This window comes from Rhinopithecus bieti, unplaced genomic scaffold (assembly GCF_001698545.2).
Source record: "Rhinopithecus bieti isolate Rb0 unplaced genomic scaffold, ASM169854v2 scaffold_26710, whole genome shotgun sequence".
Classification (NCBI taxonomy): domain Eukaryota; kingdom Metazoa; phylum Chordata; class Mammalia; order Primates; family Cercopithecidae; genus Rhinopithecus; species Rhinopithecus bieti.
The window spans coordinates 235027-255811 of record NW_016811906.1 but is presented as its reverse complement, the minus strand read 5'-3'; the positions used below and the strand labels follow the sequence as shown (position 1 = coordinate 255811).

At 37.4% G+C, this 20785-nt stretch overlaps 1 protein-coding gene across 1 annotated transcript in view; it reads left to right on the top strand.

Annotated features, from left to right (window-relative positions):
• EML5 (EMAP like 5) overlaps positions 1–20785 on the top strand; it is a 205258-nt gene that overhangs the window by 110454 nt on the left and 74019 nt on the right. Inside the window, 6 exon segments of the mRNA XM_017895377.1 lie at positions 1231–1324; positions 2274–2374; positions 8181–8383; positions 9312–9423; positions 11363–11490; positions 16760–16901. Of these exon segments, the coding sequence (XP_017750866.1) occupies positions 1231–1324; positions 2274–2374; positions 8181–8383; positions 9312–9423; positions 11363–11490; positions 16760–16901 (780 nt within the window).

Genomic DNA, 20785 nt, shown 5'->3' with positions numbered 1-20785 from the left:
TAGGTCTACAGCGAAAGTTAGGGTGTGAATTGGGAAGAGGGAGGAAATACTATTAATAGAGAATTCTGCATTAAGAAACAGTGAATTAATGCTTTTGCTGCTCTGACTGAAGCGATAAATTATCCATAGTAGAGTTCAGAGGGAAATATATATACATATTCAAAGATTTGCTAACAGAAACTAGAAAATGAATTGCGAACTAAGTGAGTCACCAAGAAAAATACCACTAGAGCAATGAGGAACTAATTGAGCCTTGCAAAGTGTGGTAAAGTGGAAAATATTTTCTTGTGGTCTGAGCCTTTACAGCCTGTAAACATGCACACCCGTAGGATATTCACTGATCATTTGTCTCAATGATTTGTCTATTATGTTCATTATGTATTACTTGATACGATTGACCTTTACTAAAAGGAGTCATATTAGTGGTAGTATGTTGTAACTTACATGTTTTTCATTTGATTAACTTTTCATACTTACTCTAAGTTCTTATATTACAGTAGATTTCTTATGGTGAATTTAATTAAAATAAATATTTTCTTCATCCCTTTGTTAGTTTTCCCTTTCCTTGTATTTTTTAAATCTCTTTTTTTCATTTTTCTTATCTCCCTCCTCCCATCCCAACCTGATGGATAGATAAGGAAAAGGAGGTCAGGTGCAATGAGAGCAGATACATTTAGAGGATTTGAGAAACTTTCATTCTCCCTCCCTTATAAATTCTGGTTCTTTTTATAGCTGTATGCATGCCTAGCATTTACCATTATTTTATCAAATTTTAAATATAGGATGTGGGTTTAGAATATATACTGAATGTGGCTGGGCGCGGTGGCTCACGCCTGTAATCCCAGCACTTTGGGAGGCCGAGGCGGGCGGATCACAGGTCAGGAGATCGAGACCACGGTGAAACCCCGTCTCTACTAAAAAAAATACAAAAAATTAGCCGGGCGCGGTGGCGGGCTCCTGTAGTCCCAGCTACTCGGGAGGCTGAGGCAGGAGAATGACGTGAACCCGGGAGGCGGAGCTTGCAGTGAGCCGAGATCGCGCCACTGCCCTCCAGCCAGGGGGACAGAGCGAGACTCCGTCTCAAAAAAAAAAAAAAAAAAAAAAAAAAAAAAAAAAAAAAAACCAGCGGTNAAAAAAAAAAAAAAAAAAAAAAAAAAAGAATATATACTGAATGTTTTCTCTCTTCTGAGTGTTAATATTCAGTTTATCTCTCTCATTAATTTTCCACAGCGGATGGGAAACGTTTGGCGTCAGTTGGCATAGATGATAGCCATACTGTTGTGCTGTGGGACTGGAAGAAAGGAGAGAAACTTTCAATAGCAAGGTAGGAAAAAAACTTGATATCACATTTGCAAAATACTAGAATTACTTTGGACTTAAAAAATTTTAAATTAAAACAATTTTGAAATCAAGCAAATATGTAACTTTTTATTGCTTCTGTGTTTGTTACCATTGAATAAATAATATAATCATAGTAAATGATTTCAGAATTTCTTTGTAGATTTATCCTTTGTGAACCCACTTTTAAATATAACTATAATATGGCATTGGATATAACTATCTGAAATCTCCATGTACAGGTAGAGTGTGTTGTACTGTATGATAGAGCTGTTGGAGAGCATGATCAAATGCTCACATTATATATTAAACTGCAAAAAGATACACATGCATATATGTCGCAAAGAAGTTATAGGTTTTTATTTTCTTATATTTTCCTTCATTTTCTGAGTTTTCTATAGTGAGCATGTTTTTTTATAGTAATATTAACAATGCTTTAAAGGAGGAACTAGTCAACAGTGTCAGAGATTTTAACCTCCTATTTATTAAAGCAGTGTTAAAGCACTTTAAATATATAGATAAATGCTTTTTATGGAATATATAGATAATGCCCAAATTAACAATAGTTTAAGAGGAACTTTGTAGTTGGAAAGGCTCTCTTAAGCTATAACAAAGTATTGTTTTAAAATTGCCTTTAACCCATTCATGCCACAAATAGCATTGCCTATGCACAGTACTGTAGTCAGTATTATAGATACTGTCTGAAAGAAGTTCAGTTTTGACCATTTCTGTCTTTTGAGATTCTCTTGAGCAGAATTACCATATTAAAATGATGACAAAAGAACAAATACACAAATACACAGTCCACATCTGAGAGATAAGTGGGAGAAAAATATTCAGTAAATAGAGTAATCAAGATAGGGTATGGATTAGGCAAGAGATTAGTACAGAAATGATGAATCTTCAGAGCTAAAACATTTTGATGTTTATTTCAGGGGAAGTAAAGATAAGATTTTTGTTGTAAAGATGAACCCGTATGTGCCTGATAAACTAATTACAGCTGGAATTAAACACATGAAATTTTGGCGTAAAGCAGGTAAGAAAGTGCTTCTTTTTTACTCTGTAGAATTTTAAGAAATTATTGCTTTTGAAAGTAATTTAGCTAAGTGCCGTGTGTACCCTAGACTGCATCCTGGAATGGAACAGGAACATTAGGAGAAAAACTGATGAAATCTGAATGAAGTCTTGAGTTCATTTAATAATAATGTATCAAATATGTTGGTTTCTTAGTTTCAGCAAATGGTCTATGGTAATATAAGATGTTAACATTGGCTGGGTACAGTGACTCATGCCTGTAATCCCAGCATTTTGGGAGGCCGAGGTGGGAGGATCACTTGAGCCTAGATGTTCAAGAGCAGCCTGGGCAACATAGTGAGACCCTGTCTCTACAAAAAAATAAAAAATTAGCTGGGGGTGGTGGGTGTGTACCTGTGGTCCCAGCTTCTTGGGAGGATAAGGTGGGGGGATCACTTGAGGTTTAAGGCTGCAGGGAGCTGTGATCTCCCACTGCACTCCAGCCTAGGGAACAGAACAAGACCTTGTCTAAAAAAAAAAAAAGATGTTAACATTAGTAGAAACCGAAGTGTATGAGAGAATACTCTGTAATTCCTTTGAATCTTTTCTGGAAATCTAAAATTATCTAAAATAAGTTTTTTTTAAAGTAATTTACTGTTGTATTGATACATTTTAAACAAATAGAAGATTTATTGCCATTTATTGGCTGCATTTATGTAGTTGATATGGTTTGGCTGTGTCCCCACCCAAATCTCACCTTGAATTGTAATAATCCCCACGTATCAAGGGCAGGGCCAGGTAGAGATAATTGAATCATGGGGGTGGTTCCCCATACTGTTCTTGTGGTAGTGAGCAAGTCTCATGAGATCTGATGGTTTTATAAATGGGAGTTCCCCCTGCATAAGCAATTTTGCCTGCCACCATGTAAGACGTGACTTTGCTCCTTATTCACCTTCAGCCACGATTGTGAGGCTTCCCCAGCCATGTGGAACTGTGAATCAATTAAACCTCGTTCCTTATAAATTACCCAGTCTTGGGTATGTCTTTATGAACAGTGTGAGAACAGACTAATACAGTAATATTCATACTTGCAAAAAAATTCAATATATGAGATTAATCAAATTATGTCCAGACTTTTCTTCTGTTAAAGAGATGTTCTGTAGTCTAAACTGAAAAGAAAATTTTTTAAAAAATTACTCATATGCTATAAAATGATATAAAAGTGGAATGCTATATTACTTTAGTCATTTGTAACTATAAAATAAAAAATGTCTGTTTTCTAAATAGTATACTTATAAATTCCAGCAATGTGACATCAAAATCTCAATAAATTGAAACTGTTCAGAGAAAATATGTGAATATAGGAAGAAGTAAAACATTATTAGAAAAGAATAAACTTAGTTAAGACATTTCCCAAGTTCAAGTAACTTTCAAGTTGTAAATTACATGGGACATGGATTAATTTTCAGTCTTGGATTTAACACTTTATCAGAAACTCATCAGATGACAGCATATGCATTTACAAAGTAAAAAGTATTTTTACATTTGTAATTTCGTTTCCACATGCTTAAACAAACTTTCGTTTGGGCACCTTAGTCACTAGTAATTGCAAATTCGCAGCAAATAATACGGTTACACCTCACAGCATCAGAAAGTGTCATGGATTGGTTCCAGGATTCCCCAAGGATACCCAAATCCATGCTGCTCAAGTCCCTTGTATAAAATGGTATGGTATTTGCATATAATTTATGCACATCCTCCTGTATATTTTCAGTCATTTCTAGATTACTGATAATATCTAATATAATGTAAATGCTATGTAAATAGTTTGTTATACTGTTGTTTAGGGAATAATGACAAGGAAAAAAATGTCTGTATGTATTCAGTATAGATGTAACCATCCTTTTTTTCTTCTTGAAACAGAGTCTTGCTCTGTCGCCCAGGCTGGAGTGCAGTGGTGCGATCTCGGCTCACTGAAACCTCTGCCTCATGGGTTCAAGTGATTCTCCTGCCTCAGCCTCCTGAGTAACTGGGATTACAGGTGCCTGCCACACAACCCAGCTGATTTTTGTGTTTTTTAGTAGAGATGGGGTTTCACCATGTTGGCCAGGCTGGTCTCAAACTCCTGACCCAGGTGATCAACCTGCGTTGGCCTCCCAAAGTGCTGGGATTACAGGCATGAGGCACCATGCCTGTCCCATCCTTTTTAAAAGGAATATTTTCAATCCACATTTGATTAAATCCACAGATGCAAAACCTGAGAATATGGAAGGCCGATTGTACTTATTAGCATTTCTGTCCTCAAAAAGAACTATGAATTTGTTTGAAATAAGATTTCAAGAAGGTAAATAGTCTTGCAATGAAAATACTTCCAAATGAATAACTTTCTCTCTTAAGTTTGGTTAGACATATAGAGGCTTGAAAGTGAAGCATAAAAGGATGAATGTTAAGGCTTTGGTGAACATTTCAACCTTCCTTACTTTTGGGGTTCTGATCCACAGAGTTCATTAACCAATTGGGAAGTGAGTATCCACTTACTTAACCTGACTAAGTATTGTTAACCCTCTAAATGCATAATTTTAGGTAAATTAGGTTGAAGGAGATGACTTAGACTTGAGGTTAACATGGGGCTTCTTGCCTCCCATTCCAGATCTAGGCTTTGAGAATTTCAAGTTTTGAATTCTTAGTCTCTCCCCTAAGGAATTTGAACTCTATTCATGGTAGGGACAGAGGGATGGGGAGCCACTGAAAGTATTTGATGCATAATAACATGACCTGATTACATGACCTCATGTAACAGGAACGTGTTATCCTGTGTGTATCATCGAGAAAACCCAGCTGTCAATGCTCTAAACCAAAGGTGGCAAACTTTTTCTGTAAATGGCCAGATAGTAAATATTTTAGGCTTTCTAGGCCAAAGGACAAAATCAAGAGTATTATGTAGGTCATTATAGAACAAGAGAGAAAACTGTCCTGCCCTGCTTACGCTGTTTGCACCCAGTTGCCATTAGACTTTCTGTCTGCCAGGGAATGGGCCTGGCAGGTTGTGGTGGGGAGTGAAACTATAGTGAGCTTCACTCAGACCCAGTGACACATAGATCCTAGTGTGTCCTTCTGTTCCTGGAGAGCCCAACCTTCTGAATTTGGGCAGCTGACCAGAAGTGTGGCAACTACTAGACTGAGATTCCACTGCCAGATAACAAGCAGTTGCCATTAGCAGAGTCTCTAGCTTGTAGGTGGGGACCAGCCCAGAGTCGGGGAAGATGCTACTTATAGCCACAAACCAGGGAGGCAGACCCTGGGTGCAAAGAAGTAAACAGACTTGGTCTCTGCAGCTCAGAGTGCTAACCTGCTCTAGTGGACATTGTACAAAAACAGGTAGTGGCAGGATTTGTATTCAGTCCGTAGTTTGCCCACCCTGCTCTAGAAGATACTTTGCCCTCTAGTAAAGGCCAGTTCTCCCACTTGTGCACTTGATACTTTATGTCATCTACTGAAGGACGTCACTCTAACTCTTCTACCCTTTCCCTACTGTATCATCAATTTTCCTCTCTACTGACTTTCCCTTTAGCATACAAGTATGATGTGATTTCTCCATCTTAAATAAGTGACACAAAACTCTCTTTCAACTCTGTTTTCCAGTTGCTGATCAATTTGTCATCTTACTTCTATGCTAAACCACCTCTAAACAGTTGTTACTACTTTCAATTTGCAATTTATGCTCTCTTTCTTTTTCTTTAGAGAAGTCTAATCTAGTTTTTTTACCTCACCACTCCACCCAGCTGCTCTTACAAGTTCACTAATGACTCTGCCTTCTATGTTGAGAAAAGACAGTCTTCTGAATACATTTGGAATCTGACCTCTTTCCGTCATCTTCTATGATATCACTTTGGTCTGCCACCTTTACCATTTGCCCAGATGATTGAAATAGCCTTCTAACTCCTTTCATCCTTGACCTCCCTTGTATCTATTCTCAATCCAGAAGTCAGAATGAACCTCTTAATAAATCAGTTGCCAGATCTTGTCATTTCACTACTCAAATGTTTTGCATCTCATGTAAAGCAAAAGTAGGCCATGTTTACAGTGGCCTGCAATACTGCCTTTGACCTCTCCAACCCCATTTCCCATTACTGCCTTCCCTTCTTTGCTACTCCATACTGGTCTCCCTGGATGTTACTTAGCGATTTCAGTCTTGTTGTACTGGGGCCTTTTCCCTTGCTGCTCCCTCTGCCTGGAACACTCTTCTAGCATGGCTTGCTCTTGCTACCTCCTTCAACTTTTCATTTAGCTACATCTTGATGAGGCTTACCTTAACCACCCTACATAAAATGGACTCCTCCCACTTCCTGTCTCCTTTTTATGCTTACATTTTCTCCAAAGCACCCATCATCATCTAACACACTGTATATTTTACTAGTTACATTTATTGACTGTCTCTCACCATGAAGCTCCAAGGAATTTTGTTGTCTTGCCTCTTCTGTTCATAAGTCTATCCCTGGTACATTGAATAGTGCCTAGCATGTATATTTCTTTTTTCTTTCTTTCTCTCTCTCTCTTTTTTTTTTTTTTTTTTTTTGAGACAGGGTTTTGCTCTGTCACCCAGGCTGGAGCGTAGTGGCACAATCATGGCTCACTGCAACCTCTGCCTCTCAGGCTCAAGCTGTCCTCCGGCCTCAGCCTCTCAAGTGGCTGGGACCACAGGCGCCCACCACCATGCCCAGCTAATATATTTCTTGAATGAATGAAGGAGGGAAGGAATTTGTGAGTTCAATTGGGAAAAATGGGCAAAAGATATCAATAGGTAATGATGACCAATAAAAATATGAAAATATGATCAAGCATAATATTCACAGAAATGCAAATTTAAACCGCAATAAAGTTCAGTTGGTGTTTCATATTCCCCAGTGTGACAGCACAAACTGTTCCCAAAGGTGGGAAACAAGGAATTCTTTTCACTGTTAGTAGGAATGTGCATTGGTATATAAACTTTGGAAAACAGTTTGGCAAGAGCTGATCCCTCTCTGATCTATATGCTATGCCTTTTGCACATTACCCTATTACTACTCCCAGGCATTCCTAGAGAAATTCTTGCACTCATGTAGAAGAGGCCTTTACAAGAATGTTTAAAGTAGCATTGCTTTTAATAGCAAAAACTTGGAGGTAACTTAAATGCCCATTAATAGGAAAATGGATAAACCATGGTATGTTTATATAATGGAATGCTATATGGTTATGAAAGTGAGTTTTCTAACATGTAAACAACTCTATAACAAACCATTGGTGAATAAAGCAAGTTGCAAAAGAATACATACAGGATGATATTTATAGAAAATTTAAAACATGAAAATATGACATTGCTTAAAATTCACGAATATGTTATATATAAAGGAATGCATGAGAAGAATCAGTATCACATTCACAGTAGCAGAGGGTGAAGAAGGGAGATGAGATTGGCATGACATTTCAGTTATTCTGGGATCTTTTTGTAGGTCAGTGGATGTACAGGCATTCATTGTATTGGGGTTTTAAATGCCTTTTGTATTCTTAAATATGTCATAATAAAAACTTTAAAAAACGTCATCAAAATTGCTAAGGACTGATTAAAACAGACTTAGTCCAGGTCTTTGTTTATCTAAAAAGTTACGGTCTAAATGCAGCTATGCAAGGTGTTACCCACATCACTGATTGAGACACCTGTATTTTTCAGTTCTCCTTACTGTTGCATGCCTTTCTATTCAAACAGCAACAACAGTAGAAAAGGAATTTTGCTTCTTTATAATTGCATACATTTTGAAAGTGGTACTTTCATAATATTTTTTGTGAACTAGGGGGAGGATTGATTGGAAGAAAAGGCTACATAGGCACACTGGGGAAAAATGACACAATGATGTGTGCAGTGTATGGATGGACTGAAGAGATGGCTTTTTCTGGAACATCCACAGGAGATGTGTGTATCTGGAGAGACATCTTTCTTGTAAAAACAGTGAAAGCACATGATGGGCCAGTGTTCAGTATGCATGCTTTGGAAAAAGTAAGTAACCTAAAGAGATTTCAAGTTAAACATAATTGGTCATGGAGTGTAAAGCGTTTTCAGAAGTAAAGGAACACTGCCTTTCTACTTGGCTGGACTATCCAGCAGTAGTCTGTGGGCTAGGCTCATCTTGACTTTTCTTTGTTTCTCTTTTCAAACTCCTGAACACAGAATGAAATAGGTCTGCAGTGTTTTGTTTTGAGACAGGTCACTCTCACCCAAGTTGGAGTGCAGTGGTGTGATCATAGCTCACTGCAGCCTCCAACTCCTGGGCTCAAGAAATCCTCCTGCCTCAGCCTCTTGAGTAGCTGTGACTACAGGCAAGTGCCACCTGCACCCATCTAATTTTAAATAATTTTTTGGTAGAGATTATGTTGCCCAGTGTAGTCTCCAACTCCTGGGCTTAAGCTCTTCTCCCACCTCAGCCTTCAAAGTGTTGGATTACAGGCATAAGCCACTGTGCCAGCCAGGTCTGCTGTTTTTTTTTCTTTTTTCTTTTTTTAAAGTTTAACTTCATGTTCTTAAGCTCATGCTATGTGTCAAAAATCAGCTGTTTATATATAATCACCATATCCTATCAGGTAGTTACTATTATTGTTTTCTCTTTTTAAGGATGAGGTTATTATGTAGACTCCAGGAGGATATATGTAACTTTCTGAGAGTGGTAATCTAAGGTATAGTTACAGATTTTAGAAACTTATGTTTCTAAAGCCCCATCCTAAAAGTAAAATATGTAGTGTCACTGTAAATATTATTGCAGATTCCATGTAGATGGTTTAAAAAACAATGGATTCTTATGCTTATTCCTATTCTTTACAAGCTGTAACTTTTGGCTATATTCTTTTTTCTAGAAGTTTTCAATACAAGGAAAAGGCTACTATTTAAAAAAAATTTAGATTTTATTAACTTGGACCTTTTCTTTCCATAGGGGTTTGTAACTGGAGGAAAAGATGGTATAGTAGCTCTTTGGGATGACTCTTTTGAAAGATGTCTCAAGACCTATGCTATAAAAAGAGCTGCATTGGCCCCAGGATCTAAAGGTGATTTGAGACTTAGTGGGAGTTTTTTATAGGAAAAAAAGATTAACTGCTTATTAATATGCTTGATCACTGAGGTGGAACACATGGCATATATTTTTCCTTCTTGTTGGGCATCAGCATTAAGTGGAAGAAATCACTTAATGATACCAGAATCATTGCCGTCTTTTCAAAAATCTATTTTCTGTGATGCACATGGTAAAATATTTGTGAAGTACAAGATTATGAATCCTAATTTTTAACATTAATTTTCCAAAGAAGAGTTCCATGTGAACATCACATTTATCACCAGTCAGGAACTTGTGTGCAACTTTGACATTTTGTTTCACCTTGGCATTTTGTTGACCCTGCCTCTGTAGCCTCACAGGCCCTTTTTCCGTTTGCCATTTGTTTGTTTGTTTATTTATTTATTTAAGAGACAAGGTCCTGCTGTGCTGCCCAGGCTGGAGTGCAGTGGTGCAGTCATAGCTCACTGAAACCTTGAACCCCTAGACTCAAGTGGTCCTCCTGCCTCAGCCTCCTGAGTAGCTGGGACTAAAGGCGCCTGCCACCATACTCAGCAAATTTTCAAATTTTTGTACAGCCAGGGTGTCTCTATGTTGCCCAGGCTGGTCTCAAACTCAAGTGACCCTCTAAACTTGGCCTCCTGAAGCACTGAAATTACAGGCGTGAGCCACTGTGCTTGGCCTTTTTTTTTTTTTTTTTAAGAGGAGGAAGCGTGCAAGGGCAGTATCAGGCCCAACTCCCTGTCCGCTGACCATCCTCCGGGCTGTGGGCCCAGAGGTGCATTTTCTTTTGAGCACATTTCTTCCTTTAAGGCATGGCATCACACTCTCCCTGACCTCTGGGCCTTTCTACATGTTTTTACTTTTTCCTAAAATATGTCCTTCCTCTTCCCTCCTGTCCCCTCCAGTTACTTGACAACATACATATTTTTCAAATGTCAAACCTGATTTTTTTTCTAGGATGATTTCCCCCACCTCCACTTACCTCCTCTTGAAAAAGTTCGATTCCACTGCTATGTGCTCCTATTTCAATATGCCCCTAACACAGGGTCTGTTTTCCTCATTGTATGCTCTGTAAGGGGAGGAGTTGGGTCTATCATCTTTACTAATGTGTTGCTGAAGCCTCCTTAGGACAAGTAGACATAAATATCGTCGGCCCTCTGTATCTGGGGGTTCCATATCCTCAGATTCAACCAACTGCAAATAGAAAATATGCGAGAGAAAATAAAAGTAACAATAGAACAATAAAATAATATAAATTAAAAATACAGTATAACAGCTATTTACGTAGCATTTACATTGTACTAGATATAAGCAATCTAAAGGTGATTTAAAGCATATGGGGGCCAGGCGTGGTAGCTTGCGTCTATAATCCCAGCACTTTGAGTCCCAGGTGGGTGGATCTCCTGAGCCCAGGAGTTCAAGACCAGTCTGGGCAAAATGGCAAAACCCCATCCTAAAAAAAAAAAGGAATGATGTATGTGGGTTTTATGCAAATACTGCACCATTTTATATGAGGGACTGGACCATCCATAGATTTTGGTGTCTGTGGTGGTCGTGGAATCAATCCCTGAAGGATACTGAGGGCTGACTATGTATCTTGAGTTGAATTAAAATTACTAATAAGAATATTGTAAAAACTCTAAGGGGGCAGGAGATGGATAAGGAAGGGCTAATATAAGAGGTAAACAAATAGTTGTCGGAATGGTAGGAGGAAACCTGAGAATAGAATCATAGAATTATAATACATAGGTGGTACTTATTTTGAGATTACTAAACTGAATGATTGGGGATAATGTAGTACATTTATTAGAAAAAATACCGGAGAAAACTTTGTAATACGATTTTCATTGTCAAAGTAGCTTAATTGGCAATATATACACGCTTGTATTATAGTAACTGTATATCTAGAAGAACGTCTTCATTTAACATTTCAGGTCTTCTCTTGGAAGATAATCCATCTATACGTGCCATATCATTAGGACATGGTCATATTTTAGTTGGCACAAAGAATGGTGAAATACTAGAAGTAGATAAAAGTGGCCCAATCACACTTCTGGTTCAGGTAATTTTAAATGCTAATTTGCTTTTCTTTCTTTACATACAATTGATTATTTCAATATATAAGAGCCAAAAGTTGACAGTGATGAAAAATAATGTTAAATTAGGGACATATTTGTTAATGTATACAGAAAAAAATTAAATTTGATTATAGCTAAATGATTGGGTATCAGTAAATATACATATTCTTATATGGAATAATTGCCAATATTTTAAGTATTTCTTATCACAAAATAAGGGCCGAATGAAAAGAAAAACCAGTTGTAATTAATTTAACCCAGTCTGTTTTAATTTTATTTATGTAAGGTATATTTGTTGAGCCCAAGGCAATTATTTTCTCTGAAACTCTTTATTAGGTCATTCTTAAGTTTCTAAGAAAAAATAAAAATGAATGTGTGAATGTATGCTAAAATTTTATTGTTGAAAATTAAATATCAGTGAAAAGATGTAAATAATAAAACAATCCAGAAATATAAAAATTATGTGATAGAGATGTAAAATTAAAAAGCAAGATTAGGTGCTGGTTATATGATCCTTAACATTTCCATCAGGAGTGCTGGATTTGATTTGTAGATTTATATTTCTTCTATGTATTATACTTTTCTGGAAACTAGGGAAATAAATTAATACCATAAAACAGTAAATGAAATAGGATACATCCTGATGAAAAATTGTCCTTATGCAACTCTACATAGCAACACCAAACTTTGGCTTGCCTTTTACCCTGAAAACAATTTTCTTTCTTAATACAGACTTATTTCTCCTGCAACCCCCACTTCACTGTTACAACACCAATGAGCACACCTAGATGAGAACACTGGGCAGGCTTTAATGTTAATGTAACATTTTGATGGGTCAAGGAAAACTTGTAAACAGATGACGAAATGTTGTATGTTAAATTAACTGGTGTCTTACTGTTTAATTTCACTTACATAATATGCCTTTGAAGTAAAAAGATGGTGAGGTCATGGTGTTTAACATGTTTGTGATGTCTTGGAAAATATTAACACAAGTATGCTTTTACAGATGAATCCAAATATGAAATTATTAAAAACACAGTTTCTTAACTGTGAAAAAAGATTTAGAAGTCACAATGTCTGTTAAGAGAAAAACTTTAGACAAAATAAATTTAACAGAGTTAATCTGCACATTAAAAGAGGGCTGGCTTGGTGGCTCATGCCTGTAATCTCAGCATTTTGGGAGGCTGAGGCAGGCAGATCACTTGAGCCCAGGAGTTTGGGAAGATGAGGTGGGCAGATTGCTTGAGCCCAGCATGAGCAACATAGTGAGACCCTGTCTCAGAAAAAAAAAAAAAAAAAAAAAAAAAAAAAAAAAATCATGAATTAGGCAGCACTCAGCACTGGAAAAGGCTCAGAGAGATCTGCTGTAGCCATGTGGGCAGTGAGATTTTATAGGCTGAGTCCAGAAGTAAAACAAAAAAATGTATTTGATTGGTTAGAATGGAAAGACTTTACTTAGAGATTGGTTGGCAGATTCTGACTGGCATAGTCTCTAGTTTCATTTCACTGTTTACATTGGGCTTTGGTTTGCTTACATAGGAACCTAAAACGCTGAACCTTTGGCCTCCCAGTTAAAATTTTTAAAAATGTCCTGTTGTTTTTAGTATTTATTGTAGAGTTCAGGATTTCAATTGTCTTATTATCTTCTTGATATTGGAAACAAGATAAGGATACCAGATCACACCATTATTGTCCAGCATTTTGTGTGAGATCTTAGCCAATCCAGTAAAACAAAACACTAATTAAGATGTATGTGTTGGAAAGGAGTGGACAACAGTATTGGTATTTTTGGGTATTATAACCCTATACCTTGAATATCAAGGGAATAAACTGAAAAAAATATTAGAACTAATTAAAGAGTTCTGTAAAGTGATTTGATGCAAAATCCACTTATAAAAATCAAGTGTTTCTATATACTAGCAACAACTAGTTAGAAGATATGATATTAAAAATGCTACTTGCTGGCTGGGCACCATGGCTCACACCTGTAATCCCAGCACTTTGGGAGGCTCAGGCAGGTGGATCACAGGTCAGAGTTCGAGACCAGCCTGGCCAATGTGGTGAAACTCCGTCTCTACTAAAAATACAAAAATTAGCCAGGCATGGTGGCAGGCACCTGTAATCACAGCTACTCAGGAGGCTGAGGCAGGAGAATTGGTTGAACCTGGGAGGTGGAGGTTCCAGTGAGCCAAGATCGTGCCACTGCACTCCAGCCTGGGCAACAGAGCAAGATTCCCTCTCAATAAATAAATAAATAAATAAATAAATAAATAAATAAATAAATAAAATGTTACTTGCACCAGGTGCAGTTGCTCATGCCAATAATCCCAGCTACTTAGGAGGCTGAGGTGGGAGAATCACTTGAAGCCAAGGGTTCAAGATCAGCCTGGGCAACATAGTGAGACCCCCCCCCACACACCTCTAAATAAAATAAAATTACCTGGGTTTTCTTGCACACATGTGTAGTCCCAGCTACTCAGGAGGCTAATGTAGGAGGATCACTTGAGCCCAGGAGTTCAAGGGTGCAGTGAGCTATGATTCCACCACTGCATGGCAGCCTGAGTGACAGAGGGAGACCTCATTTCTTTAAAAGAATGGTACTCACACACACAAAAAATACAGTAACGGGGAATAAATATAGCTAAAAATATACTCGACCTGTGTTAAGAAAACTGTAAGATTTTACTAAAGAATAAAAGAAATAAGTTTTATAAATTTAATCACAATCAAAATTTTAATTAGATTTGTTACAAATTCTGGAAAGACATTAAAAACCATATAGAAGAAAAAATATTCAAGAATAGTTAAGAAAGCTTTGAGAAACTCTCCATGCTAGAAATAAAAATATTATAAAATGATAGTAATTACAATATAGGAATATGTATACCCTACAGAAGTGTTTACATATATTTAACAATAACAACAACAAACTGTACAGTGGTTGTAACAGCATTATTCCATGGATCAGTTTAGGGAGTAGTGCCATCATAACATTAAGTCTTTCAGTCCATGGACATGGGATAAGCTCCCTATTTAATTAGATCTTCTTTTAACTTTTTCTGAGTGTATTGTAGTTTTCAGTGTATAGATGTTGCACTCATTTTGTTAAATTTATTTTTAACTTTCATTATTTTTAATGCTGTTATAAATACAATTGTTTTCTTAGTTTTGATGGAATATTATTCATTTCTCCTGTATCAAAATGCAGTAGATTTTCACATTAACCTTATAACCTGTAAACTTGCTGACCTCATTTATTAGTTCTGATAGTTTTACAGTGGATTATTTAGGATTTTCTGTATACAAGATTATGTCATCTGTAAATACACATAGTTTTGCTTCTTCTTGTCCAATCTGGATGCTTGCTGTTTCTTTTTTTTGTCCCATTGTCCTGACTAGAACCTCCAGTACACTGTTAAATGTAAGTGGTGAGAACAGAACATCCTTGTCTTGTTCCTGGTCTTAGAGTGAGAGCATCTAGTCCTCCACCATTGAGTATAATGTTAACTTGGGTTTTTCATAGATGCTCCTTACTAAGTTTAAGTTGAGGAGTTACTACCCTTTTATTCCAAGTTTGTGGAGCATTTTCATCATAGATGGGGAGGGATTTGTCAATTATCCCACTTGGTTGTGGTATCTAATTTATTATATGTATTGGATTTGGTTTGCCAGTATTTTGCTGAGGATTTTAGCATCAATATTTATAAGGGATATTGGTCTTTAGTTTTCTTGTGATATCTTTGATATCACAAGAAATCAGGCTTTAATATCAGGGTAATAATGACTTTATAATACAATTCAGGAAGGGTTCCCTCATCTTTGTCTCTTTCCCAGACCACACCCAACTGTTAAACTCCTTTAATTGCTAGCTTATTGCTCTATTGTTTTCAGTTTTCAACATTTTTCTCAGGTATAAATTGTACCACAGGCTAAACCAATCAAATTCAGGTTCCTTTAAAGGGATACTTCCCAAGGTTAGTGTTTGAGGTTTGTTTCTGACTCCAAGCAGGCTCCTCCCAGCTGGTTCTCTTGGACAAGCTAGCTGGCCTATGGTTTAGCCTATATTTCCAATGAGCCTACCAGTCTCCTTCCAATTACTTTTTATTAGATTTTTTTTTTTTTACAAATTCTGGAAACATATTAAAACCATATAGAAGAAAAAATATTCAAGAATAGTTAAGAAATTTTCAAAACAATTTTCACCATTTTTGAGAGCATACTTATGCATGAGCTTTTTCACACTCCTCTGTAAATGAAGTCAGTTCCTTTGAGAAGAGATTAGGAGCTATCTGGTTTTCTGGATTGCCTCTCCCTCCAGGCAAAAATCTCTGAACTAGGGCTCTCTGGAGTTGAGAGTGAGGTCAATGGAATCCTTATCTTTGAGTATTTCAGGCTTTAGACCCTGAGTACTTGGTAAGGGGAGAGGGGACAGTGGACAGTAGTCTCACCTGTTCCTGAGTTACCACCAGGACCCCATTATTCTCAGAGGCACCATATCCAAAGTAGAGCCTCCATCTGGAGGAGGGGCTGGGCAGAAGCTATCTCCCATCTGTCAGCTGAACTCAATAAGAATTTAGCCTCAGCAACAGGAGACTGAGGGCAGGATGAGAAATGCTGACATCCTGCCCTGCCTGGGCAGATAGCACTCTGAGCGGGAGCTGCAAGGAGAGAGAGCCTAGTGTTCTTGGTTGCATCAGTCTCGGAGTTTCCATCTAGATGAGGAGAGAGGAAGGAAGTGGATCTCAGTTTAAATACCATAGACTCTCACTGCTCTTAATAAATTTTAGCAGATTTTCTTGAATAAATGTTCCTTCCTTTGTTGCATCTCCTTGGAACTATTTTCAGAGACTTTAAATGGTTGTGTTTTTTTTAAATTGATTTTTACTAGTTTCACTGGTGAGCAGGTCTGTGGAGCTCCTCACTCTCTCATGCAGGAAAGTGCCTCCTGTGTGGCAATTACTAACATTCCAGAGCAGCCGATTCCTATTCTCTCCACCCAGAGAATGTTTTAGGATTACAAGCTAACTTTAATTGTCACTTGATTATATTGTAATTGCTGAGCTAAAGTTGTTACAGAGATATTTTATTGTGTTTCCCAAAGATAAACAGAAAAGTTTTATTAGACTTACTCACTATTCAGTATCCTATCTATTTTCATATATTATTGAATGTTATCTTTAGCTTTATTCTAAATAAAACTGTGTATAAATACACACAGACATACACTAAATTGATCCTATGTTTTCTTTATAGGGACACATGGAAGGAGAGGTATGGGGTTTAGCTACACACCCTTATCTGCCCATCTGTGCTACTGTAAGTGATGATAAAACCTTAAGAATATGGGATCTCTCTCCTAGTCATTGTATGTTGGCTGTCCGGAAGCTGAAAAAGGGTAAGAGGCTCTCAGACTTGAACATAGATTAAGCTGTCACGTTTTCTAAGCTTTACAAATATAAGAAAGCAAAACTAGGCACATTTTAAAAAGACTTTAAATATGTTGAAATATTTATTCAACGTCTACTTGCTCATGGTGCCACGTAGAGAAACGTAATTGTACTCAGTCTTTGCTTTATGGGACCTCCTATCATCATGTCTAAAGTGAGCAAATTTCCAATAACTTGTTGAATAAAGAATATAGGAAGTAAACAGAAGCTAAGTGTTTCTCTCCTTTGTGACTATGGATTATACATAATTTAGAAATGGAAACTTTTCTAAGGCATAGTGGGGACTAAAAATAAAATCAAAAAAGAACTGGAAACTAAGAGGGTAGACAGTTGAGGGTAGACAGTTGAGGGAAGGATATTGTAAATAGAACTTAGTCCATTTGTAGGAGGCAGATGAAGCTGTCAGGGTAGAGAGACGGGCAAGGCTCAATTATAGGAGCAAAGCTGTTACTATTAACCTAGGGTAGTTGAAGATATATGGGCAGCTTTGAGTTTCTTAGCAAAGTGGCAGGGAATGTTATAGGAGAGGATACTATAGGAAGAGTGCTAGTTGCAAAAGTTGGGAATAGTTACTGTAAAAAATAAGATAGCAAGGCTGGGCATGGTGGCTCACGTCTGTAATCCCAGCACATGTTGGGAGGCCGAGGCAGGAGGATCACTTGAGCTCAGGAGTTCAAGACCAGCCTGGGCAACATGGCGAAACTCTGTCTCTACACAAAGTACAAAAATTAGCCAGGCATGATGGCACATGCCCATAGTCCCAGGTCCTTGGGAGGTAGAGGCGGGAGGGTCTCTTGAACCTGTGAGGCAGAGGTTACAGTGAGCAGAGATCATGTTCCTACACTCCAGCCTAGGGGACAGAATGAGACCCTGTCTCAAAAAAGAAAAAGCAAATATATATAGATAGATAGATAGATATCATCAACAGATGAAGGAAAGGATTATCCAACCACAGTAAAGGCCAGTTTGAAGATAGGTAGCATGAATTGTAATTCTTCTGTTGACTTAAAAGTCATGGTCTATTCTCTTTTAGAGTTACTGTTAAGTATTTAATGTATAAACAACTAATAATCTAAAGTTTATCACAGTCTCTAGAACACTTGAACTCTGGTCACTGTCCTCCCCTTTTTTAGTTATTGATGTCCAGCTTTGAATTTTTTTTACCCTCAGCAACACCCTTCAATTGTTATTATTATTGTTTTATTCAGTCATTGTTTATTCAGGGTTTTTTGTGCTTATACATTTCTTTGTTTACCTTTTCTTCTTGGATATCATACTTTTTGCTTTTATCATTTTCTTTTTCCTACCTTAGAATTTCTTTAATGAAAGATTTGTTAGAAATTTACTTAGTTCCTTTTGTCTGAATCAGTGGTTTATCAAGGGCAGAATGGTGGAAGTGGTCTATCCCGGCAGCAAAAGTATTTTATCACTGTTCCTAAAAGCAGATTAATTTTGTTCAGTTTTATTATTATTATTTAAAAGTTCTCTATAGGCAGCATATTACCACTTAGAATAAACTGTTACAACCACCCTGACCTTAGTATACCACTAGTCTGAGCATATTTTGATTTTTTACTCTCATTCTTAAATGCTAATACAACTGCTTCTGGAGTTCTTGGTTGAAATATATGAGTCTTCTTGTTTCCACTTCTCTCTTTTACTTTATTCTGCAGTTCTGTAGTTTAATAACATCATCCATGTCTCTGAATTCATGTATGCTGCTTAGGATTTGTTGTGCTTTCCGAATCTGTGGATGTATGTCTTACATTAGTACTAAAAAATTGTCTGCTAGTGTTAGTGGCTCCTTCTAGGACAAGATCTTTACGTTAGGTTGTATAGAAAATTCATGATTCTATACTTTTGTTTTTAAATATTTTTCGTAAGGGCCAGACATGGTGGCTCATGCCTGTAATCTCAGCATTTTGAGAGGCCAAGGTGGACAGATTGCTCGAGCTCAGGAGTGGAAAAATCCTGTCTCTACAAAAAAATACAAAAATTAGCTGGGCGTGGTGGCATGCATCTGTAGTCCCAGCTACTTGGGGAGCTGAAGCAGGAGGACTGCTTGAGCCCAGCAGGCCAAGGCTGCAGTGAGCCATGAACATGCCACTGCACTCCAGCCTAGGTGACAAAGCGAGACCCTGTGTCAAAAACTTATATATATTCTTCTATATTCACCTTTATTTTAATTTTTATCATTGATTCAAGAGGAAAACAGGTAGATTTTAACTTAAAAGGGATATGTGTGGTTTTATACTGGTTAATTATAACAAGATCACTAAAGTCATGCTGGATTAAATATTATAAAACATAGTATCTCTTTGAATCATTCAATAAGCAAATACTGTTTTCCTCAACGAATGAATGTACATCTCTTATGATCCTGAGACTTAACACTTTATAAAAAATAATTCACTATAGTTAAAGTAGCTTGTCATAGGAAAATTTCTAGCAAACAACTCAATTTTATGGCAATCAGTTAAAGAAGTATAAAAATGCAACATGGCTTAGTGATTATGATCTTTTTTTTTTTTTTTTTTGAGACAGTGTTTTACTCTTGTCACCCAGGCTGGAGTACAGTGGCACAATCTCTGCCACTTCCACCTGCCAAGCTGAGTGATCCTCCCACCTCAGCCTCCTGAATAGCTGGGGCTGCAGGCATGCACCACCACACCTAGCTAATTTTTGTATTTTGTGTAGACATGAGATTTTACCATGTTGCCCAGGCTGGTCTCTAACTCCTGGCTCAAGCCTGCCTTGGCCTCCCAAGGTGCTAGGATGACAGGTGTGAACCACTGTGCCCAACCTAATGTTTATATTCTTAATGTTCATGAAGTAAATGCTTTCTAAATTTTTGCCAGCCTTTTGCACTTTTCTATATAATGACATATTGGAAAGTTTCTTTTGTTTTTTGAGATGGAGTTTCACTCTTGTTGCCCAGGCTGGAGTGCAATGGCGTAATCTTGGCTCACTGCCACCTCCACCTCCTAGGTTCAAGCTATTCTCCTGGCTCAGCCTCCCAAGTAGCTGGTATTATAGGCAGCTGCCACCACGTCTAGCTAATTTTTTGTATTTTTAGTAAAGACGCGGTTTTACCATGTTGGCCAAACTGGTCTTGAACTCCTGACTTCAGGTGATCCACCTGCCTCAGCCTTCCAAAGTGTTGGGATTACAGGTGTGAGCCACTGCTTCTGGCCATACATATTGGAAAGTTTCTGTTCAAAACTTATATCCTCCAGATTTAAGTTTTAATTATAATCAAATCTGAGTTTGTTTATTTTTTCGAGACAGAGTCTCGCTCTGTCACCCAGGCTGGAGTGCAGTGGCGCTATCTCAACTCACTGCAGCCTCCACCTCCTGGGTTCAAGTGATTCTGCCTCAGCCTCCCGAGTAGCTGGGATTACAGGCACCCACCACCATGCCTGGCTAATTTTTGTATCTTTAGTAGAGAAGGGGTTTCACCATCTTGGCCAGACTGGTCTTGATCTCCTGACCTCATGATCTGCCCACCTTGGCATCCCAAAGTGCTGGGATTACAGGTGTGAGCCATGGCACCCAGCCAATTCTGAGTTTATAATGGACTTTCTATTTTTTAATTCTACACTATTAGTCCTCGTCTTGCTCATCTCATGTTTTCTGTCTGTCTCTGTAGCATCTGTGTAATTTTTTAGAACTTTATTCTAGTTTTTAATTCTTTTTATAGCAGTTCATTCCCATCTGTTTTTAACCTACCCATTAGTTAATTTTGATAATTTTCACTTTTATAACTTCTATTTGTTTTCAAGAAGTTTGCCTGAGATATTTTAATATCATACTTCTTGTTTATATTTTAGAT